At 42.5% G+C, this 17,293-nt stretch overlaps 3 protein-coding genes across 5 annotated transcripts in view; 1 reads left to right on the top strand and 2 right to left on the bottom strand.

The window, feature by feature from the left end:
* Positions 1–457: 457 nt before the first annotated feature.
* LOC118432060 (zinc finger protein 239-like) overlaps positions 458–17,293 on the top strand; it is a 65,186-nt gene continuing 48,350 nt past the window's right edge. The window contains exon 1 of the mRNA XM_035843568.1: positions 458–484. The gene's annotated coding sequence lies outside the window, so the exon portion shown is untranslated. The remainder of the gene's footprint in view (positions 485–17,293) is intronic.
* LOC118432056 (zinc finger protein 578-like) lies at positions 902–17,250 on the bottom strand. 3 transcript variants are annotated; one of them, XM_035843563.1, is made up of 3 exons: positions 17,169–17,250; positions 3,509–5,348; positions 902–2,835 (listed from the first exon to the last, which is right to left on the bottom strand). In XM_035843563.1, exon 3 carries the CDS (start codon positions 2,832–2,834, stop codon positions 1,035–1,037), a length of 1,800 nt encoding a protein of 599 aa, XP_035699456.1. In that variant the 5' UTR covers position 2,835; positions 3,509–5,348; positions 17,169–17,250; the 3' UTR covers positions 902–1,034. The 3 variants fall into 3 exon arrangements, with proteins under 3 accessions (XP_035699456.1, XP_035699455.1, XP_035699457.1); XM_035843562.1 differs by lacking the exon at positions 17,169–17,250 and adding an exon at positions 7,399–7,528 and having other exon boundaries at positions 3,509–5,772; XM_035843564.1 differs by lacking the exons at positions 902–2,835; positions 17,169–17,250 and adding an exon at positions 7,399–7,528 and having other exon boundaries at positions 3,682–5,772.
* Positions 8,706–12,484, bottom strand: LOC118432057 (zinc finger protein with KRAB and SCAN domains 8-like). The gene is made up of 2 exons (XM_035843565.1): positions 12,365–12,484; positions 8,706–10,983 (listed from the first exon to the last, which is right to left on the bottom strand). The coding sequence occupies exon 2, from the start codon at positions 10,980–10,982 to the stop codon at positions 9,462–9,464; it is 1,521 nt and encodes a 506-aa protein (XP_035699458.1). The 5' UTR covers position 10,983; positions 12,365–12,484; the 3' UTR covers positions 8,706–9,461.

Raw genomic sequence — 17,293 nt, 5'->3', positions numbered from 1 at the left:
AATCAAAATCAAAATCCTGTCGGCGTATCGCCTTCTGACGCTCACTTTGAAACGCTGCTCTGCGGAGGTCAAATAACTGCAGCCGGCTCACACTAGAAGGTCAGTTGCATAATGGGGCGCACTTATATATACACGAACTTGATATAAGACTTTCACAATCCAAACTATACAGTCTCAGAGGCAACACCTTCCGTGACCACGCAGCGTATAGTAGCTTATATCTGGCTGCCTCTCAAATAAGGCTATATAACTCTCAACAGTTTCAACAGTTTTATCCGTACTACTTTATGTACCCGAGTTCGAGCATAAATGCTGTGTTCTGCTGCCTAAAACCAGCCGAACCGGTTTCAGTCCCCTTCCCGGATCCCCTATTCGGTCATTTATAATTGACTACTCTGTCAGTACCGACTCTGAAGCCGTGAGGATCTGTGTCGCTGTGAAAACATGTACACCGTGTAATAGTTTGGAGCATCAGCGTACCTTGGTAAGTACTGACTTAAGTATAGTTTTTATCCGGACACCAAGAGTTAATTCCAAGGGAGACAATTATCTGCACTCACACACAGATCGGAGACACGGAGTGACCTTGGTAAGAAATTTAATGCTTGAATCATGTTTTTGATAATATCTCATATAGTGCTCTACTTGAACTACCATACGTTCCAAACCAAACTTGCTCTGTAATATTGAAATTTACATGGAATACTAACAAATATTCTTGTCTATCAAACTCAGGCTTGTTAAGTTAAATTTCTTATTTTGTTGCTAACTTTACACATCTAGGAGTCAATTGTCATGATGTTGACAAAATGTCATATTGTGCCCTCTTTGAACCATCATAAGTCCCAAAGCAAACTTGTTCTGCTATTTGAAATTTACATGGAATATAAACTAAAGTGTGTCAATAGCCTAAACAGGCTATTGACACACTCACTGTGTCAATAGCCTAAACAGGCTATTAGCACACTCAGTGTGCCAATAGCCATGCTATTGACAAACTCAGTGCACTATTTTTTCTTTTACACTAGCAACCACTAAAATGACGTTATTTCAGCTGGTTTTGACTTATGACAGTCTGAAGGGTGTTTGCATCTGATATGCCGGCTCAGTTTTCCCTTATCCTTTGCCTTGTAGTCACATTTGTGACAACTGTAGGGTCTCTCACCGGTGTGACACCTCCTGTGTTTAATAAGATTGCCCTTTTCAACTGTGCTGTAGCCACATTCTTCACATTTGTGAGGTTTCACACCAGCGTGGCACTTCAAATGTCTCGTAAGATTCGACTTTCGATAGGTCTTGTAATCACAAATTTCACAGCTGTAAGGTAATTCGGCTTTCGTGTGCCTTATCATATGCTCGACAAGCAAACTTTTTAATGACGCCTTGTAGCTGCATCGATTACACTTGAACGGTTTCTCGCCAGTGTGTCTTCTCATGTGTCCGACAAGCTGGTACTTACGGCGTGCCCTGTAACCACATTCGTCGCACATGAAAGGTTTTTCTCCTTTGTGGCTTTGCCTATGCTGGGAGAAACTGTGTGCCAGTGACGTTTTAAATCCATATGCGTCACATTCGTGCCGTTTGGACTCGATTTGTGAGCCATTGGCAGGTAGAAGGGACGCCATGTTCTCACAATCCTTCCCTGCAGTAGGTTGAGAGGAAGGCTGAGGCGTTTGCTCACTACTAGTGTATTTTCCACTTTGCTTATGTCCGTTGTTGATGAAACCAAAGTCCCTGTCACCAGTGTAGTGTTCGGTTTGAATCGGGTTTGAAGGTTGAGACGTTTGCCCGATTTGACCATCATGGGACACATGGCATTCTATATTTAAATGTGCATCACCGTGGTCGGAAGGCAGATGACAAGAAGCCGAAGGTGCTTCCTCTCCGGGTGTATTGCTTTCTGCAGGCGTCTCTGAGTAAGGGGTATTCATTGAATTTCTTGTATCCTGCACCTGTATACTGAATGTAGAAGTGTCAATGTTAAGCTCGTCATGGTGAGTTCTACGTGCTTCATCCCCAGGAAGCATATCAAAGTCTTCCTCTTTAATGCGAAAGTCTGTTGTGTTATTCATGTGTATCGGAGTGGCATCGCATGGAGGAAGTGTTGGTGAACATTGACTTGGCATGGTACAAAGTTGATCTTGTTGTGGAACAGTCAGCTGTACCTGGTCTGTATCAAACTCGGGCTCTCTTGTATACATGAGCACATCACTGCTTGTATTCCTTTCTTTCTTGTTAAGCTCATCATGACAAGCTCTAGCTGCTTCATCCGTAGTCGCCATAGCAACATCTTCTTCTTTAATGGGACACCCATCTGTGCTATACATTTGTGGCAGGGAGGCTTCGCATGAAGAAATTGTTGATGAGCCTAGCATGGGCGTGTTACTAAGTTCATCTCGTTCCAAAACAATCAGCTGTACTTGGTCTGAATCCAAGCCGAGATACTTTTGCTCTGCGTTCATCAGCATTTCAATGCTTGAATGGCGTTCCTTCTTTATCACAATGCCCAGTCCTAACCTTTGCTGTGAGGCGTCAGAACTTGAAGTCTCTGACAACATTGTTTCAGCGTACATAGTCAGAACGTTATCCTGATTTTGCACAGGTATGGTCGTTTCGTCTGGAGAACTGACTTCTGACTTCTTCTCCAACTGGCGGTATTCCTCTAACATCACGCCCCTAAGGATACTGACCAGCCTGTCCTTGATGCTGTTCTCTTTGTCCAGGTTTTGAATCCTTCTGTTGAGTTCAAACATCAGCTCCTCCATGTTCAGTCTGGGGAGGACTGCTATGGTCACCTCGTGCGAGAGGCCACAGATGAACTGTTGTCTGGACATGCTGAAGGACAACATTGATATAAGAAAAGCGAGTTTTTATGAAATGTACATTTTTCTCAGAGAACTAAAGCTGAACACCTTGGCGGAATGGAAATTCTTCTGCTAAAATGTTAGCGTTCAAATCCACCAGTTAAACCATATGACCTCAATTGAAGAAGAAGAAATCTGATGGTATGTGAACAGTATATCAACCTGGAATAGTACTCATCTAACAGCAAAAATACGTCTGCAAATGAGGAAGTTATTCTCAGAGAAGGTTTACATGAAGTGAAATGTTACAAGAGTATGACAGCTGTTAGTACCCCTCCAGTCTATGTAACTTAGTATATCCCAACATGAATATTGAATATGGTGTAATACGACCTCTTCTTCCACTAATAGATTCGAAATTGAGCACAGCGTACATTTACACAGTACTTATCCTACACAGAACTAGATTGTTTATTAGCATCGAGGTCTCTGCCTAATTCAATACTAAGTAACCTAAAAGGTGAAACAAGCTTTACGCGAGGAACAAAACTGCGAATTCTGTTTCGTTTGGATGCCCCCCTCCCCACATCGATCAACACCCACAAACAGACTTCATTTATTAATAAGCGATCTATTTACGAAAAATCTGAATTTTAAGTCGATTCTTGAAGTCTTGTTTAGCATGATGAGGTTTAGAATCCCACCTGGTTTAAATCCTTGCCGGATGAGGGTGAAATGATTTCTTCCTTTGAAGCCAAGACCTCTTCTTGGCTTGGAGTTCGAACAAAGGAAATATGGCTGACACAGAAAATGTGCTGAGGTCAAAGGTCATTATGGTTGTGCCCACTGATTACCCAAATGATAGACTTACATGTACATAGACCAACTCTACGGGTCTGGAAAAACACTTTATAGCTTGATTTTTCACAAGATATTTACACAGTAGTGGGCATACATGTTCAACTTTATTTTCTGTTGGAAAGTATGGGGACACACAGACACATGCTATGAAGCATTATTGGAAATGAATACTAGAATATACTAGTATGCAGTCTTAAGCATTGTTCTATTTTGCTTCCTTTACCTTTCTGTAAACAAAACAAACAGAAATTTTGTACTAAATATTTGGAGTTGGACTTAAAATACAAGTTCTAAAACTACTCTCTAGCCCCAAAAGCACCACTACGAACACTTTGAAATTGTCCAATTATCATTTTTCAAGACACCACCTTAGACCAGTACAAGTCACTGTGCTAGTCTATCCTGGCCAAGAAAAACAGAAATAAGCAAAACATAATTGAATAAATACATAAGATAAACGAACAAATAAATGGTTGCTACAAGAAATGTTTATCACGTTTTATATCTGTTTTTTATGCAGCAAAAAAAAAGGAAATATTAAACGTAAATAAACATATGTGATATTATCTCTGGCTTTAACTGACAGTACTAGTAGTTTCACAGGTGTTTCCTTTTCACATGCCTGAGGAGGTTGAACTTCTGTCTTGCCTTGTAGTCACACTCTTGACAACTGTAGGGTTTCTCACCGGTGTGAAGCCTGCTGTGTCTGTAAAAATTGGCCTTGTCAGCTGTTCGATACTCACATTCTTCACATTTGTAGGATTTTACACCAGAGTGGCCCATCATATGCCTTTCAATGTGAGACTTTCGATAGGTCTGGTAGTCGCAAAGCTCGCAGCTGTAAGGTTCTGCGTCCGTGTGTCTTTTCATATGCTGGCCAAGATTCGTTTTGAATGACGTCTTGTAGTTGCATTGATTACATTTAAAAGGTTTCTCGCCGGTGTGTGTTCTCATGTGTTCGACAAGACGACGCTGATGACGTGCCCTGTAACCACATTCCCCACACGTAAAAGGTTTTTCTCCTTTATTACGTTTTCTGCGCTTGAAGGAGCTGTTTACAAATGATGTTTTCAATTCGCACATGTGGCGTTTGGAACCGATTTGTGAGTCATTGTCAGGACGAAGAGTCGCCATGCTCTCACAATCCTGGTTTGAAGTCGGTTGACAAGGAGCCAAAGGTGTTTCCTCACTACTGTCTTTTCTAGTCTGTCGTTTCTCGTGTCCGCTGTTGATTATACCAGTGTCTCTGTCATCGGTATAGTGTTCAGTTTGAACCGGGTTTGACGGTTGAGAAATTTGTGCGTTCTGATCATCCTCAGACACATGGTATTCCATCTTTATACATGTATGTACGTAACCGTGGTTTGGAGGCAGTTGACAAGAAGCCAGGCATGTATCGCTTTCCACGTGGCTATCTGTCCTAGAACAAGTAGAAGTATTCATCAGATTAAGTGTATCGGGCTCCTGAGACCTGGATATAGGAGTGTGAATGTTGAGGTCACCATGACAAGCTCTAACTGCTTCATCCTCAGTTGGCATAGCAACATCTTCTTCTTTAATGCAAGAGTCAGTTATGGTATTCATTTGTGTCAAGGGTATTTCGCATGAAGGAATCGTTGGTGAACCTGTCAGTGGACTGGGAATGTTACAAAGTTGATCTTGTTGTGGAACAGTCAGCTGCACCTGCTCTGCGCCACTTGGCGCTGTATCAAACTGGGGCACGAACAAGTCACTGCGTTCCTTCTTTATCACAATGTCCAGTCCAGAACTCTGTTGTGAGGTGTCAGGACTTGACGTCTCTGATAACATTGTTTCAGTGTACGCACTCAGAACATTCTCTTGCATGGTAGCTGTCTCCTGGTCTCGCAAGGGTATGCTCGTTTCCTCTGGAGAACTTACTTCTGATACTCTTTCCAGTTGACGATATTCCTCCAACATCACGTCCCTAAGGAAATTGATCAGCCTGTCCTTGATGCTGTTCTCTTTGTCCATGTTTTGAACTCTTCTGTTGAGTTCAATCATTAGCTCATCCATGGTCAGTCTGGGGAGGACTGCTATGGTCACCTCGTGGGAGAGGCCACAGATGAACTCCTGTTGTCTGGACATGCTGAAAGACATGTCCATAAACGTAAGCATACATTAGGATGCACATGCACAACGGGAAAACCTCTATTAGACTAAATCTATTACAGAATGTAAATGAATGCAGAAAACTTCTATTCCCATGTTGGAATTCGCCATCAGTGTTCATGATTCCCAAATTTAACACTTATGGTTATAATCGTTGTATTACTGAGTGTGATCTGATCATAATGTTACGTTGTACAACTAAATGAAAATCTACCATTCGGAACGTTACATAAAAGATTGCATGGAGTGAGTATGGAACATAATTGCAGTGGTTACCCACAACACCCCCCTCCCCCCACCCTCCTCACATTTACGTCCTAGAAATTGGCAAACCAAAACTACCACATATTTCTTTCAAATCTGCGTAAGCAACTGCGTTTGCAAAACTACGAAAACCTCGCCCTCCTTTCTCAGCACTGGGACCCAGTGCTGAAGATGGCGTCAGCACTGGATTTCCAGTGCTGAATGTTCGTCAGCACTGGAAAACCAGTGCTGACGCGCCCTCAGCACTCGAAACGCCGGCTTCAGCACTGGAAACCGAGTGCTGACGAACATTCAGCACTGGATTTCCAGTGCTGACGAACATTCAGCACTGGAAACCTAGTGCAGTGAAGAACATTCAGCACTGGAAACCGAGTGCTGAGAGATCGGGAGACTCCGAGATACTAAGTATACAGTAATTCGGAATTACGATACGTCCTTTGCTCTACTACTAAAACTTAAGACATTGCTGGATTATACTGAAAAGTTGCTTATTGTTATAATGATAGCTATCCCTTAAACACCTCCTACACATATACATATATCTACTTTTCAGTTACACATGTACAACGAATAAAATACACAACTTTACACGAAGTTTTCTTTGCACGAAGTAACTTTAATCAAATTTGCGTCCTTTTACTAGTACCGCTATCAGCACTTTATAAAAAAAAGTGCAATAAAGGTCTTCATTCATTCATTCATTTTATAAATGATATATATCCCTTATACAGTATACATATATTCAATTACATAAAGAATGGATAGCACAACTACAATTTTCTTTGCACGAAATAACTTATTTTTCCTTCGAATTTACGTCTTGTACCCCTCTCAGCACTGGGAGATGCCAGTGCTGGAAGGACGTCAGCACTGGTTCGCACATCGTTCCAGTCCTTAAAAGACGTCAGCACTGGTTTTCCAGTGCTGAAGATTTCACGAGCACTGGTAAATCCAGTGCGGAAGGCGAGGTTTTTGTATATCAGCACTCGGTTCCAGTGCGGACGGCAGTTTCAGCACTGGTTACCCAGTGCTGAATGACATTTGACCTGGCCGGCCCCGATATCCCCGGATTTCAGCACTGGTAACCGAGTGCTGGCGGCATTTCAGCACTGGAAAACGAGTGCTGACAGAAGTTCAGCACTGGAAAACGAATTCAGCACTGTAAAACCAGTGCTGAGGGAGTTTCAGTACTCGAACAAGGCCGATCAGCACTGGAAAACGAGTGCTGAAATAATTTCAGGAAAACCAGTGCTGAGGCCGTTCAGGCAATTGAATCAGCACTGGAACACCAGTGCGGAAGGCGAGGTTTTCGTAGACTTGCACTGCGTTTATCCCCTACCTGCTTTCTAGCCGAAACATCAGACGGAATGTGGGGTAAATTGACTCTTCCTTAGATGCCCGCAAAATTTCGAACAAAAATGGCTGACAGAAACAAAAACATCAAGCTGGGTCAAAGGTTAGAATCAGGGTCAGACGCACCAACCCGGTTATCCAAATAGTATCAGTATATAGAGCTGACACAGTATTGAGGTTCTACATTTTCACCTACTAAATTTATATCTACGTACTCATAATGCAGAATGCCCATGTTTAAAAAAACCTATCATACCGATCGTTCTTTCTTTTTTAACTGAATCAAAAGAAATGATCTGATTCGAAGCTTAATGCCTTCGCAGTTGCGTTACACTTGCCATTTGTTTATGGGAGAGTGGTTGTATTTCTTGACAGCATAACTCGATCCGTGGGTGGATATTGATAATATTTAGTATGTGGTTAGAAGTCACCAAAATGAAGAAAAATTTCGGTCATGGATTATGTCAGTACTAATGACATTTTGTCCTACTGCAGCAGACCTCCCGGTTTTCATATGTCGTGTTCAACTTTGTTTGAAATTATGTATATAAACTTAACGATGATATACTTCTCCCTCTCTCTATATCAGTTTTATTAAAAACATATTTGGACAGAGAAAAAATAACTCCCCATTAAGGATCGTCGTAGTTTGCTTTTGGGACCGCGCGGCGCAGTGGCAGCATTTGCGGCTCGAGACCGAGAGGTTGCGGGTTCGAATCCAGCTTCCGTGTCACCGATCTTGTGCCATTGGGAAAGGCACTTTACACCACTTTCCTCACTTCACTCAGGTGTAAATTAGTATCTAGCTGCGGCTAGTGGCGTTGTGTGGCCTTGGTGGGGCTTTGTAACCGAGACAGGCTTTAGGGGCATGTTCGGGCATGAGTGGCACCCGCCATGGCACACGAGTCGGGGGTAGGAGGAACCCCTTACATCCTTGGTTGGAAGTCCTCCTAGGAGACGGATACTCCGAACAACAAAGCTGCATCTGCTGGAGCCGACTCACACGTTGCATACGGTTGCCCCTGTGAAACTTAGTGCTCCAGTAGACGAGAGGGTGGAGAAGGAATTGCACACCCCTCCTTCACCATAAAAAGTAATGTGCAGGTCAGGCAAACAGGCAAAAAGCCTGTCTGCCTCCTCATCTGTCCAATCGACAGGAGAACCACAAAAAAATTGCTTTTGGTACATAGTTTTTGTAAAGGTATGTTAAAGTCCTAAAGATAAACACCATGTAGAGAAAGTATGAGGTTGTGGAACTCTAGTTGTATTTTTCTTGACAAATGAATATACAACTGTACCGATGTTCAACTTTATTGCTATCAATAAGTATGAAAATTAAAGGAACAAAACTATAAAGCATGATGACTAGCATCGCCGGAAACCAATGCAAAATTTCGATCTCTTCATTTACGACAGTTTTGTACTTAACTTCTATACTACAAACAAACATTGCAACTAAAAACGCTTTCAGAATGGAGTGTGTATTCCAACAATGGATTGACAGAAGAAATCCTGCATGACTTCCGTCTAATCATTACACTGGCAGTCTGACACATTAGGAAATGGATTACCAACCTAGCACAGCTTATCTAAAGGATTTTGTGCTCTCATGTATTTACATCGGTTAGTGCCCAAAATGTTGCCCATTACATCTTGTGTAAGTGTAGCGTTCTATTGGCTTTGTTAGTTGTTTGTTCTGGATTGATTTAAACCCAATATCACTATATATGAACGGTTTCTCCCCAGTATGTCACCTCATTTCTTAACCAAACGAGCCTTGATGCTAAAATCGCTGTATGAAAAAGGTCTCTGTCTCTGGCACATTATGTGAGCCTTATAACAGTCAGGGTAATCACAGCAAGTGCACCAGTAGGTTTTCTCTCGGTTGGGTTGGTAATGACGAGCCTCTTCAGATCACTCGTATTTCTGTACAGTTAATACAGTAGGAGTGAATTTGTTTTTGCTGCCATCTCCTTTGCAAAATAATAAATGCTGAGATTTTCCAGAAGCAATTAAGTCATTTCCGTTGCAAATGGAACTAGTCCTATGTCATTTTGCTGGTTTTGACTTTTGACAGTCATGAGGGTGTTTGAGTCTCATATGACGATTGAGTTTTCCCCTTTCCTTTGCCTTGTAGTCACATACTTGACAACTGTATGGTCTCTCACCGGTGTGACGTCTAATGTGTTTAATAAGATCGCCCTTATGCGTGGTTCTGTAGTTACATTCCTCACATTTAAAGGATTTCACACCAGAGTGGCACATCATATGCCTTTCCATGTGAGACTTTTGGTAGGCCTGGTAGTCACAAAGCTCGCAGCTGTAAGGTTCTGCGTCCGTGTGTCTTTTCATATGCTGGACTAGACATTTTTTATGTGACGTCTTGAAGTTGCATTGATTACATTTAAACGGTTTCTCGCCAGTGTGTGTTCTCATGTGTGCAACAAGCCGGTACTTATGACGTGCCCTATAACCACATTCGTCGCACATGAAAGGTTTTTGACGTTTTCTGCGCTTGGAGGTGCTGTTTACAAATGATGTTTTCAATTCGCACATGTGGCGTTTGGAACCGATTTGTGAGCCATTGTCAGGATGAAGGGACGCCATGCTCTCGCAATCCTGGTCTGAAGGAGCCAAAGGTGTTTCCTCACTACTGTCTTTTCTACTCTGCTCGTGTCCGTTGTTAGTTATACCAGTGTCTCTGACATCAGTATAGTGTTCAGTGTGATCCGGGTTTGAAGGTTGAGAAATCTGCCTGTTCTGATCATCCTGGGACACATGGCATTCCATTTTTAAATGTAAGTCACCGTTGTCGGGAGGCAGATAACAAGAAGCCGAAGGTTCTTCCTCACGGGTTGTTTTGCTTTCCACTGGAGTCTCTGAGTAAGACGTATTCATTGAATTGAGTGTATCCAAGACCTGCATACTAAATGTAGAAGTGTCGATGTCAAGCTCGTCATGGCGAGCTCTACATGCTGCGTCCTCATCTGACATATCAATGTCTTCTTCTTTAATGAGAGAGTCTGCTGTGACATTCATTTGTGTCAGGGAGGTTTTGAACGAGGGAAACGTTTGTGAGCCTGGACCGGGCGTGTTACAAAGTCGATCTTGTTCCGAAACAGTCGTTTGTATTTGGTCTGTATCCAAGTCGAAATCCTTTGGCTCTGTATGCATGAGCACTTCTCTGCTTGTATCGCGTTCCTTCTTAATCACAATGTCCAGTCCAGAACTTTGCTGTGAGGTGACGGGACTTGAAGTTTCTGATAACATTGTTTCAGCGTACGTAATCAAAATGTTCTCTTGCATGGTAGCTGTCCCATGATTTTGCCCAAATATGGCGGTTTCGCCTGGAAAACTGACATGTGATCTCCTTTCCAACTGATGGTATTCCTCCAACATCACGTCCCTAAGGATACTGACTAGTCTGTCCTTGATGCTGTTCTCTTTGTCCAGGTTTTGAATCCTTCTGTTCAGTTCAAACATCAGCTCCTCCATGGTCAGTCTGGGGAGGACTGCTATGGTCACCTCTTGCGAGAGGCCACATATGAACTCCTGCTGTTGTATGGGCATGCTGGAGGAACACATAGATATAAATACGCGATAAGAAATGCATATTTGTCTCAAAGAACTAAACTAAAAGTCAAACATCTCGTCGGAATGGACAATGCTGAACATCGTTTAAAAAGTTCAGATTGTATATAACATGTGCCTTAATTGATTTTATCGAAATGTAATGACTGATATGATAGTATGTTAACAAAATCAACTCTGGAATAGTACTGATCTAACAGTATAAATCTTAAATCCGAAAATGAGGAAGTTATTCTCGCAAGCCTACGCGGGTCACGGGTTCCTCACTGGGCTTCCAGTGACGAAAATATATTCAAAATGGCGTCATCACTGTACGCCCAGTGACGAAGAAAGCTCGTGGTTTCCCAGTGATTAATTGCTTTGTTCCAGTGATGAAGCTCCCTCGGCACTGGAATTCCAGTGATGAACCTTGACTCGTCACTCTGTTTCCAGTGATGAACTCCGCTCTTCACTCGGGGCCCAGTGATGAACGTCATTTGTCACTGGACACCGGGTGTGGAACCATCGCGGTCACCGGTTCCTCACTGGGTTTTCCAGTGATGGGTGACTGTTCGGCACTGGACACCGAGTGATGAAATTATTTCGGCACTGGGCTTCCAGTGACCATGTTCTAATAGCACTAGAACGTTCCAGTGCTGAGTTTGATGTGCAACAAAAACAGTACCCTAATTCACATGTCGCCATAGCCGTGTTACTGTTAGATTTACGGTCCGGGAGTGTGAGGACTTGCAGAGGCGACGTTAGTATAACTTTCAGTGCTAACTTTGAAATACCCTCAACTGAAACGATGATTCCTTTTTCTTCAGTAAACTGAATATTTTCGTCACTGGTTTACCAGCTGAAGTTTCCTCATCACTGGAAAACTAGTGACGATAGATATTCCCCACTGGTAAGCCAGTGACGACGCGACTTCATCACTGGATACCGAGTGATGAGAAATTTACCCGTGACCTCGGTAGTTTTGCGTTATTCTCAGAAAAAGGTTACGCCAGTATGGACAAGGATCGCTATAAGGGAATGACTCTTGGGCACACGATGCAACTATATCGAGGACCTTTATTCCAACATGGCGATAGAGTAGGAGTCGGTGGTCGGATCGACTAACTATAGGACCGAACAAACAATAACATAGGGGTGTTATTCTAACTAAATACAACATAAACCAACATGGGTGGCGTTACATAAACTGAGATTAACACGAAAATCAAAACTGCGTGATCTGTTGTTCCGTATTTGGATGCCAGTCCCCTCCCCACAGCTATCATCAGCTCATAAACAGACTTCATTTTAATATGCGATCTACTAAAAAAAAGTACTGAGTATTGAAGTCTAGCTTAGCTTGATAAGCTTCAATTTCTTACCTTGTTTATAGTCAGACCGTATGAGGGAAGAGGGGTAGAAGGATTTCTTCCCTGAAGTCACGACGGTTCGAGTCAGAACAAAGATGGCTGGGACGGAAATGATGCAGAGGTCAAGGGTCATCAGTGGTCAGACCCACTGATTACCCAACTAATATCATGTTGATAATCAAAAAAAGCCGCGTAAGGTCTCATTGATGAGTTTCTTCCTCCCATAGACTTCTATGTTATAATTCGTGGTTTAAATGGGCGCGTTCATAATGAAGCTACGTGAAATTTCTGCAGATTTTTCATTCTATGTCGAGTACATTTACCCTATATCGTGGGAAAAAATTGCCAATGTAAACTATACGTAGGAACTTTTTTATAGCAATTACAAACTACGATTAGTCAATCCCCACAAAAGGCACTTTTTCGCTGCTATTGTACAACCGCACCACTCAGAACCCACGACTGTGTACCTCCGACCTAGCGCGCGGCTGCAAAACTTTACCTGCTAATTTCTTCAGTTACAAATAAGCTTTCACCAATCTAACTTTTGAGATCAGTTCCGCTGGCTAAAAAGGAATTTTTCACCGCTAAAAGCATGCGTCCGTGCAGCCGTTCATTTTTGGCTCGGATCTCTTTTAGGGTACCCACTCGCGGAGTAATACATCAATGAGACCTTAATTGTACACCCCATTTGCCAGTGCATTTCGTTCAATTATCCGAAGGGTGCAACAAAACGAAGATATTAAGCTGGAACGCATCATCAATGGATTTGAGGATTTCGTGCAATTAACAGAAGTGTGCGATTATCCGTTGTGCAATTAACTTGCTTCCACTGTAGTATGATAGCAAGAGAAAGTACTAGTACATGTATCTATATAAAGTGATATATTTCTGCCTCTCTACATATGACAGTTTTATATCTATATAAAAATATTTTGACAGAGAAAAAGTAACTCCCCAGGACGGATCGTGGTAGTTCGCTTTTGGTTCATAGTTTATAGTTTTTGAAAAGGTATGTTTAAGTCCTAAAGATAAATATCATGTGGAGAAAGTATGAGGCCGTGGAACTATAGATGTATTTTTCTTGTCAAAGCAGTATACAACTGTGCCGATGTTCAACTTTATTGCTATCAATACGTATGAAAATTAAAGGAACAAAACAATATGTAGCATAATGATTAACATCACCGGAAACCAATGCAAACTTTCGATCTCTTAATTTCTGACAGTTTCGTCCTTCACTTATGTACAAACAAACCTTGCAACTAAAAAGGCTTTCAGAATGCAGTGCGTATTCTGATGATGGATGGACAAACTAAATTATGTATGACTTCTGTCTAATCATTGTACTGGCAGTCCGGCACATTGCGATATGGTTTACCACCTAAGTACAGCTTATCTAAATGATTAGGTGCTGTCATGTATCCACATCAGCTACTGCCCAAACTGATGCCCATCATATTTTGTGCAATTGTGGCGTTTATTGGCTTTGTAGTCGTTTGTTCTGGACTGACTTAAAGCCATGATTACTAGTACGAACAATTTGTCCATAGAATGTTTCCTCGTTTGCTTTAAACTAACTGGCTTTATGTGCCGCCTTGATGCTGCAATCACTACACCACAAATAAGATCTCTTTCCCGATTGGAGCACTGTGAGAACCTTATAGAAGTCAGGGCGGGTCGCCCTGTATTCACAATACGTGCACCTGCACGTGCCTCTTGAGATCACTCATATTTTGGTACGGTAAACGCAGTATTGACAAACCAAACGGTACTTCTAAGAACGCTTCGTTTTTGTTGTCGTCCTTTTTACTTGTCGAGATGGACTAGGTATGTTATGAAGTTGATTTTGTTGTGGAAGAGTCAGATGTACCTTCTCTGTATCAAACTCGCGCTCCTTTGTATACACGAGCATTTCACTGATTGCATCGTTTTCGTTCTTAATAACAATGTCCAATCCAGAACTCTGCTGTGAGGGGTCCGGACATGAAGTCTCTGATAACAATGTTTCAGTGTTCGCAGTCACAACGATCTCCTAAATTTTGCACAGGTATGGTCATTTTGTCAAGAGAACTGGCCTCTGACTTTGTTTCCAACTGTCGGTATTTCACTTCTAAGTATGTATAGACAGTAGACCTTGGAATAAGTAAAAAAAGGAGAGCTTCTACAATGTTAATTAACTATGACGTGTTATTTCTGGTTGGTAACTGATGTCACTGATGTTTCCTTCTCGTATGCCTGAGGAGGTTGCCCTTCTCTCTTGCCTTGTAGTCACACTCTTTACAACTGTAGGGTCTCTCACCGGTGTGAAGCCTGCTGTGTCTGATAAGATTGGCCTTTCGAGCTGTCTTGTAGTCACACTCTTGACAACTGTAGGGTCTCTCGTCGGTGTGATGCCTCATGTGAATAGTAAGATGGCCCTTGTAAATTGTTCTGTAGTCACATTCCTCACATTTGTAGGGTTTCACACCAGCGTGACACATCATGTGTCTCTCAAAGTATGACCTCTTGTAGGCCTGGTAGTCACAGATTTCACATATGTAAGGTTCTGCGTCTGAGTGTGATTTCATATGCTCGACTAGAGTTCTTTTTAATGACGTCTTGTAGTTGCAGTGATTACACTTGGACGGCTTCTCGCCAGTGTGTCTTCTCATGTGCTCAACAAGCCTGGACTTCTTGCATGCCCTGTAACCACATTCGCCACACATGAAAGGTTTTTCGCCTTTGTGACCTTGCCTATGCTTGGAGGAGCTGTTTACGAATGATGTTTCGGATGCGCACATGTTGCGTTTGGAACCGATTTGTGAGTCATTGTTAGGAGGAAGGGACGCCATGCTCTCACAATTCTGGTCTGGAGTCGGTTGACAGGAAGCCAAAGGTGTTTTCTCACTACTGTCTTTTCTACTCTGCTCTTGTCCGTTGTTAGTCATACCAGTGTCTCTGTCATCGGTATAGTGTTCAGTTTGATCCGGGTTTGACGGGTGAGAAATTTGTCCGTTCTTATCATCCTCAGACACATGGTATTCCACCTTTATATGTAATGTTACATCACCGTTCTAGCGAGTGGGGGAGAAGCTATGCTTGACATGTTATACCTTATCTTCACAAAGTCTGGAATGAGGAAATTCCACCAAAAGAATGGTCTAAAATGCTGGTCATACCCGTGCATAAGAAGGGAAGTAAGATGGACCCTGCGAATTACAGGGCCATCTCACTTTTGTCAATTCCGGGTAAGGTTTTCTCTAGGATACTTCTTGACAGAATGAAGGAAAAAACAGAAGCTCACTTCAAGGAATCCCAGTTTGGTTTCAGAAGTGGTAGAGGCACAGTTGGTGCCATATTTGTTGTAAGACAAATCCTGGAGAAAGCTATTAAAGGAAAGAAAGGTTAATCTTCACTTCCATCTTATTGACTTTAAGGCCGCCTTTGATACAGTATGGAGGAAAGCTCTATGGAAAATGATGAGAGCGATTGGGGTAGAGGCAAAAATTGTAAATATTATTGAAGAACTGTACAGAAACACTCAATGTGCAATAACAATCAATAGACAGATCACAAACTGGTTCCAAGTCGGTGTAGGAGTCAGACAGGGTTGCCTCATGTCCCCAGTCCTGTTCAACATATTCCTGGAGTTTGTTATGGATGAGCTGAAAAGTCTTGACATAACTTTTCAACTCCATGATAACTTATCCACAGAGGAAAGGTATGCAGATGACACCACACTTATAGCAGCCATATTCAGTAAACTTCAGCTCTCGACAAAAGAGCTCGAAGTAGCATGCAAGAAATGGGGCCTGAAAGTGAATGCTGCAAAATGTTAAGTCATCTCTAGTATAGAACAAGAAAACATCTTCATAGAGGGTAAAAATGTTGAAAAAGTCCCTGAGTTTGTTTTCCTAGGAAGTGTTGTACCTGGCACCACAAATGATATAAAGAGAAGGATCTCTCTGGCCGCATCCGCATTTGGTAGGCTAAGAAAAACAGTATGGAACTGCAAAAGTTTCAGTAGATGTCTTAAAATGCGTCTCTTCCGAGCACTCATACTACCAATTGCCACTTATGCATGTGAAACTTGGACTCTAAAAAAGTCTGATGAGTCTCTCCTGTTGGCTTTCGAGATGAGATGCCTACGGGCGACCCTCAGTGTTTCACTTCGCCACCGAATTCCGAATGTGGAAATAAGAGCGAGACTGGGTATAGAAAACACCATTATCGATTCCATCAGACTCAGAAGACTAAGGTGGTTTGGTCACGTTGTGAGAAGACCTCCACACACACTTGTCCACAAAGCATACTATCAAGATTTCCAAAAGCCCAGGCCACGGGGCAGACCCCCGAAACGATGGAGAGACCAGATAGAAAAGGACATCGGACAAAGTATTAAGTTGGCGGAGAGAAGTGCGGCGAATCGTGCAGTCTGGAGAAATATCACGGAGGGAGCAAGGGGCCAGTCACTGGCCTAGGCACTTAGGCAGGTAGGCAGGACATCACCGTGGTTGGGAGGCAGTTGACAAGAAGTTGTGGGTGTATCGCTTTCCACGGGATTGTCAGCCCTAGATCTAGTAGAAGTATTCATCAGATTAATTGTATCAGGCTCCTGAGTACTGGATATAGGAGTGTGTATGTTGAGGTCATCATGACAAGCTCTAACTGCTTCATCCTCAGTCGGCATAGCAACGTCTTCTTTTTTAATGCAAGAGTCCGTTATGGTATTCATTTATGTCAAGGGTGTTTGACATGAAGGAATCGTTGGTGAACCTGTCAGTGGACTGGGAATGTTATGAGGTTGATCTTGTTGTGGAACAGTCAGCTGCACCTGCTCTGTATCAAACTGGGGCACGGGCAAGTCACTGCTAGCATCGCGTTCCTTCTTGATCACAATGTCCTGTCCAGAACTCTGCTGTGAGTTGTCAGGACTTGAAGTCTCCGATACTAATTTGT

The sequence above is a fragment of the Branchiostoma floridae genome, chromosome 15 (genome assembly GCF_000003815.2).
Source record: "Branchiostoma floridae strain S238N-H82 chromosome 15, Bfl_VNyyK, whole genome shotgun sequence".
Classification (NCBI taxonomy): domain Eukaryota; kingdom Metazoa; phylum Chordata; class Leptocardii; order Amphioxiformes; family Branchiostomatidae; genus Branchiostoma; species Branchiostoma floridae.
Note: the sequence above shows the minus strand (reverse complement) of the source record. Positions and strands in the feature narration are given on the sequence as shown.

Bases quoted from the DNA above. Each gene is read 5' to 3' on its own strand.
- LOC118432056 (XM_035843563.1), bottom strand. From the start codon at position 2,834: ATGTCCAGACAACAGTTCATCTGTGGCCTCTCGCACGAGGTGACCATA.
- LOC118432057 (XM_035843565.1), bottom strand. From the start codon at position 10,982: ATGCCCATACAACAGCAGGAGTTCATATGTGGCCTCTCGCAAGAGGTG.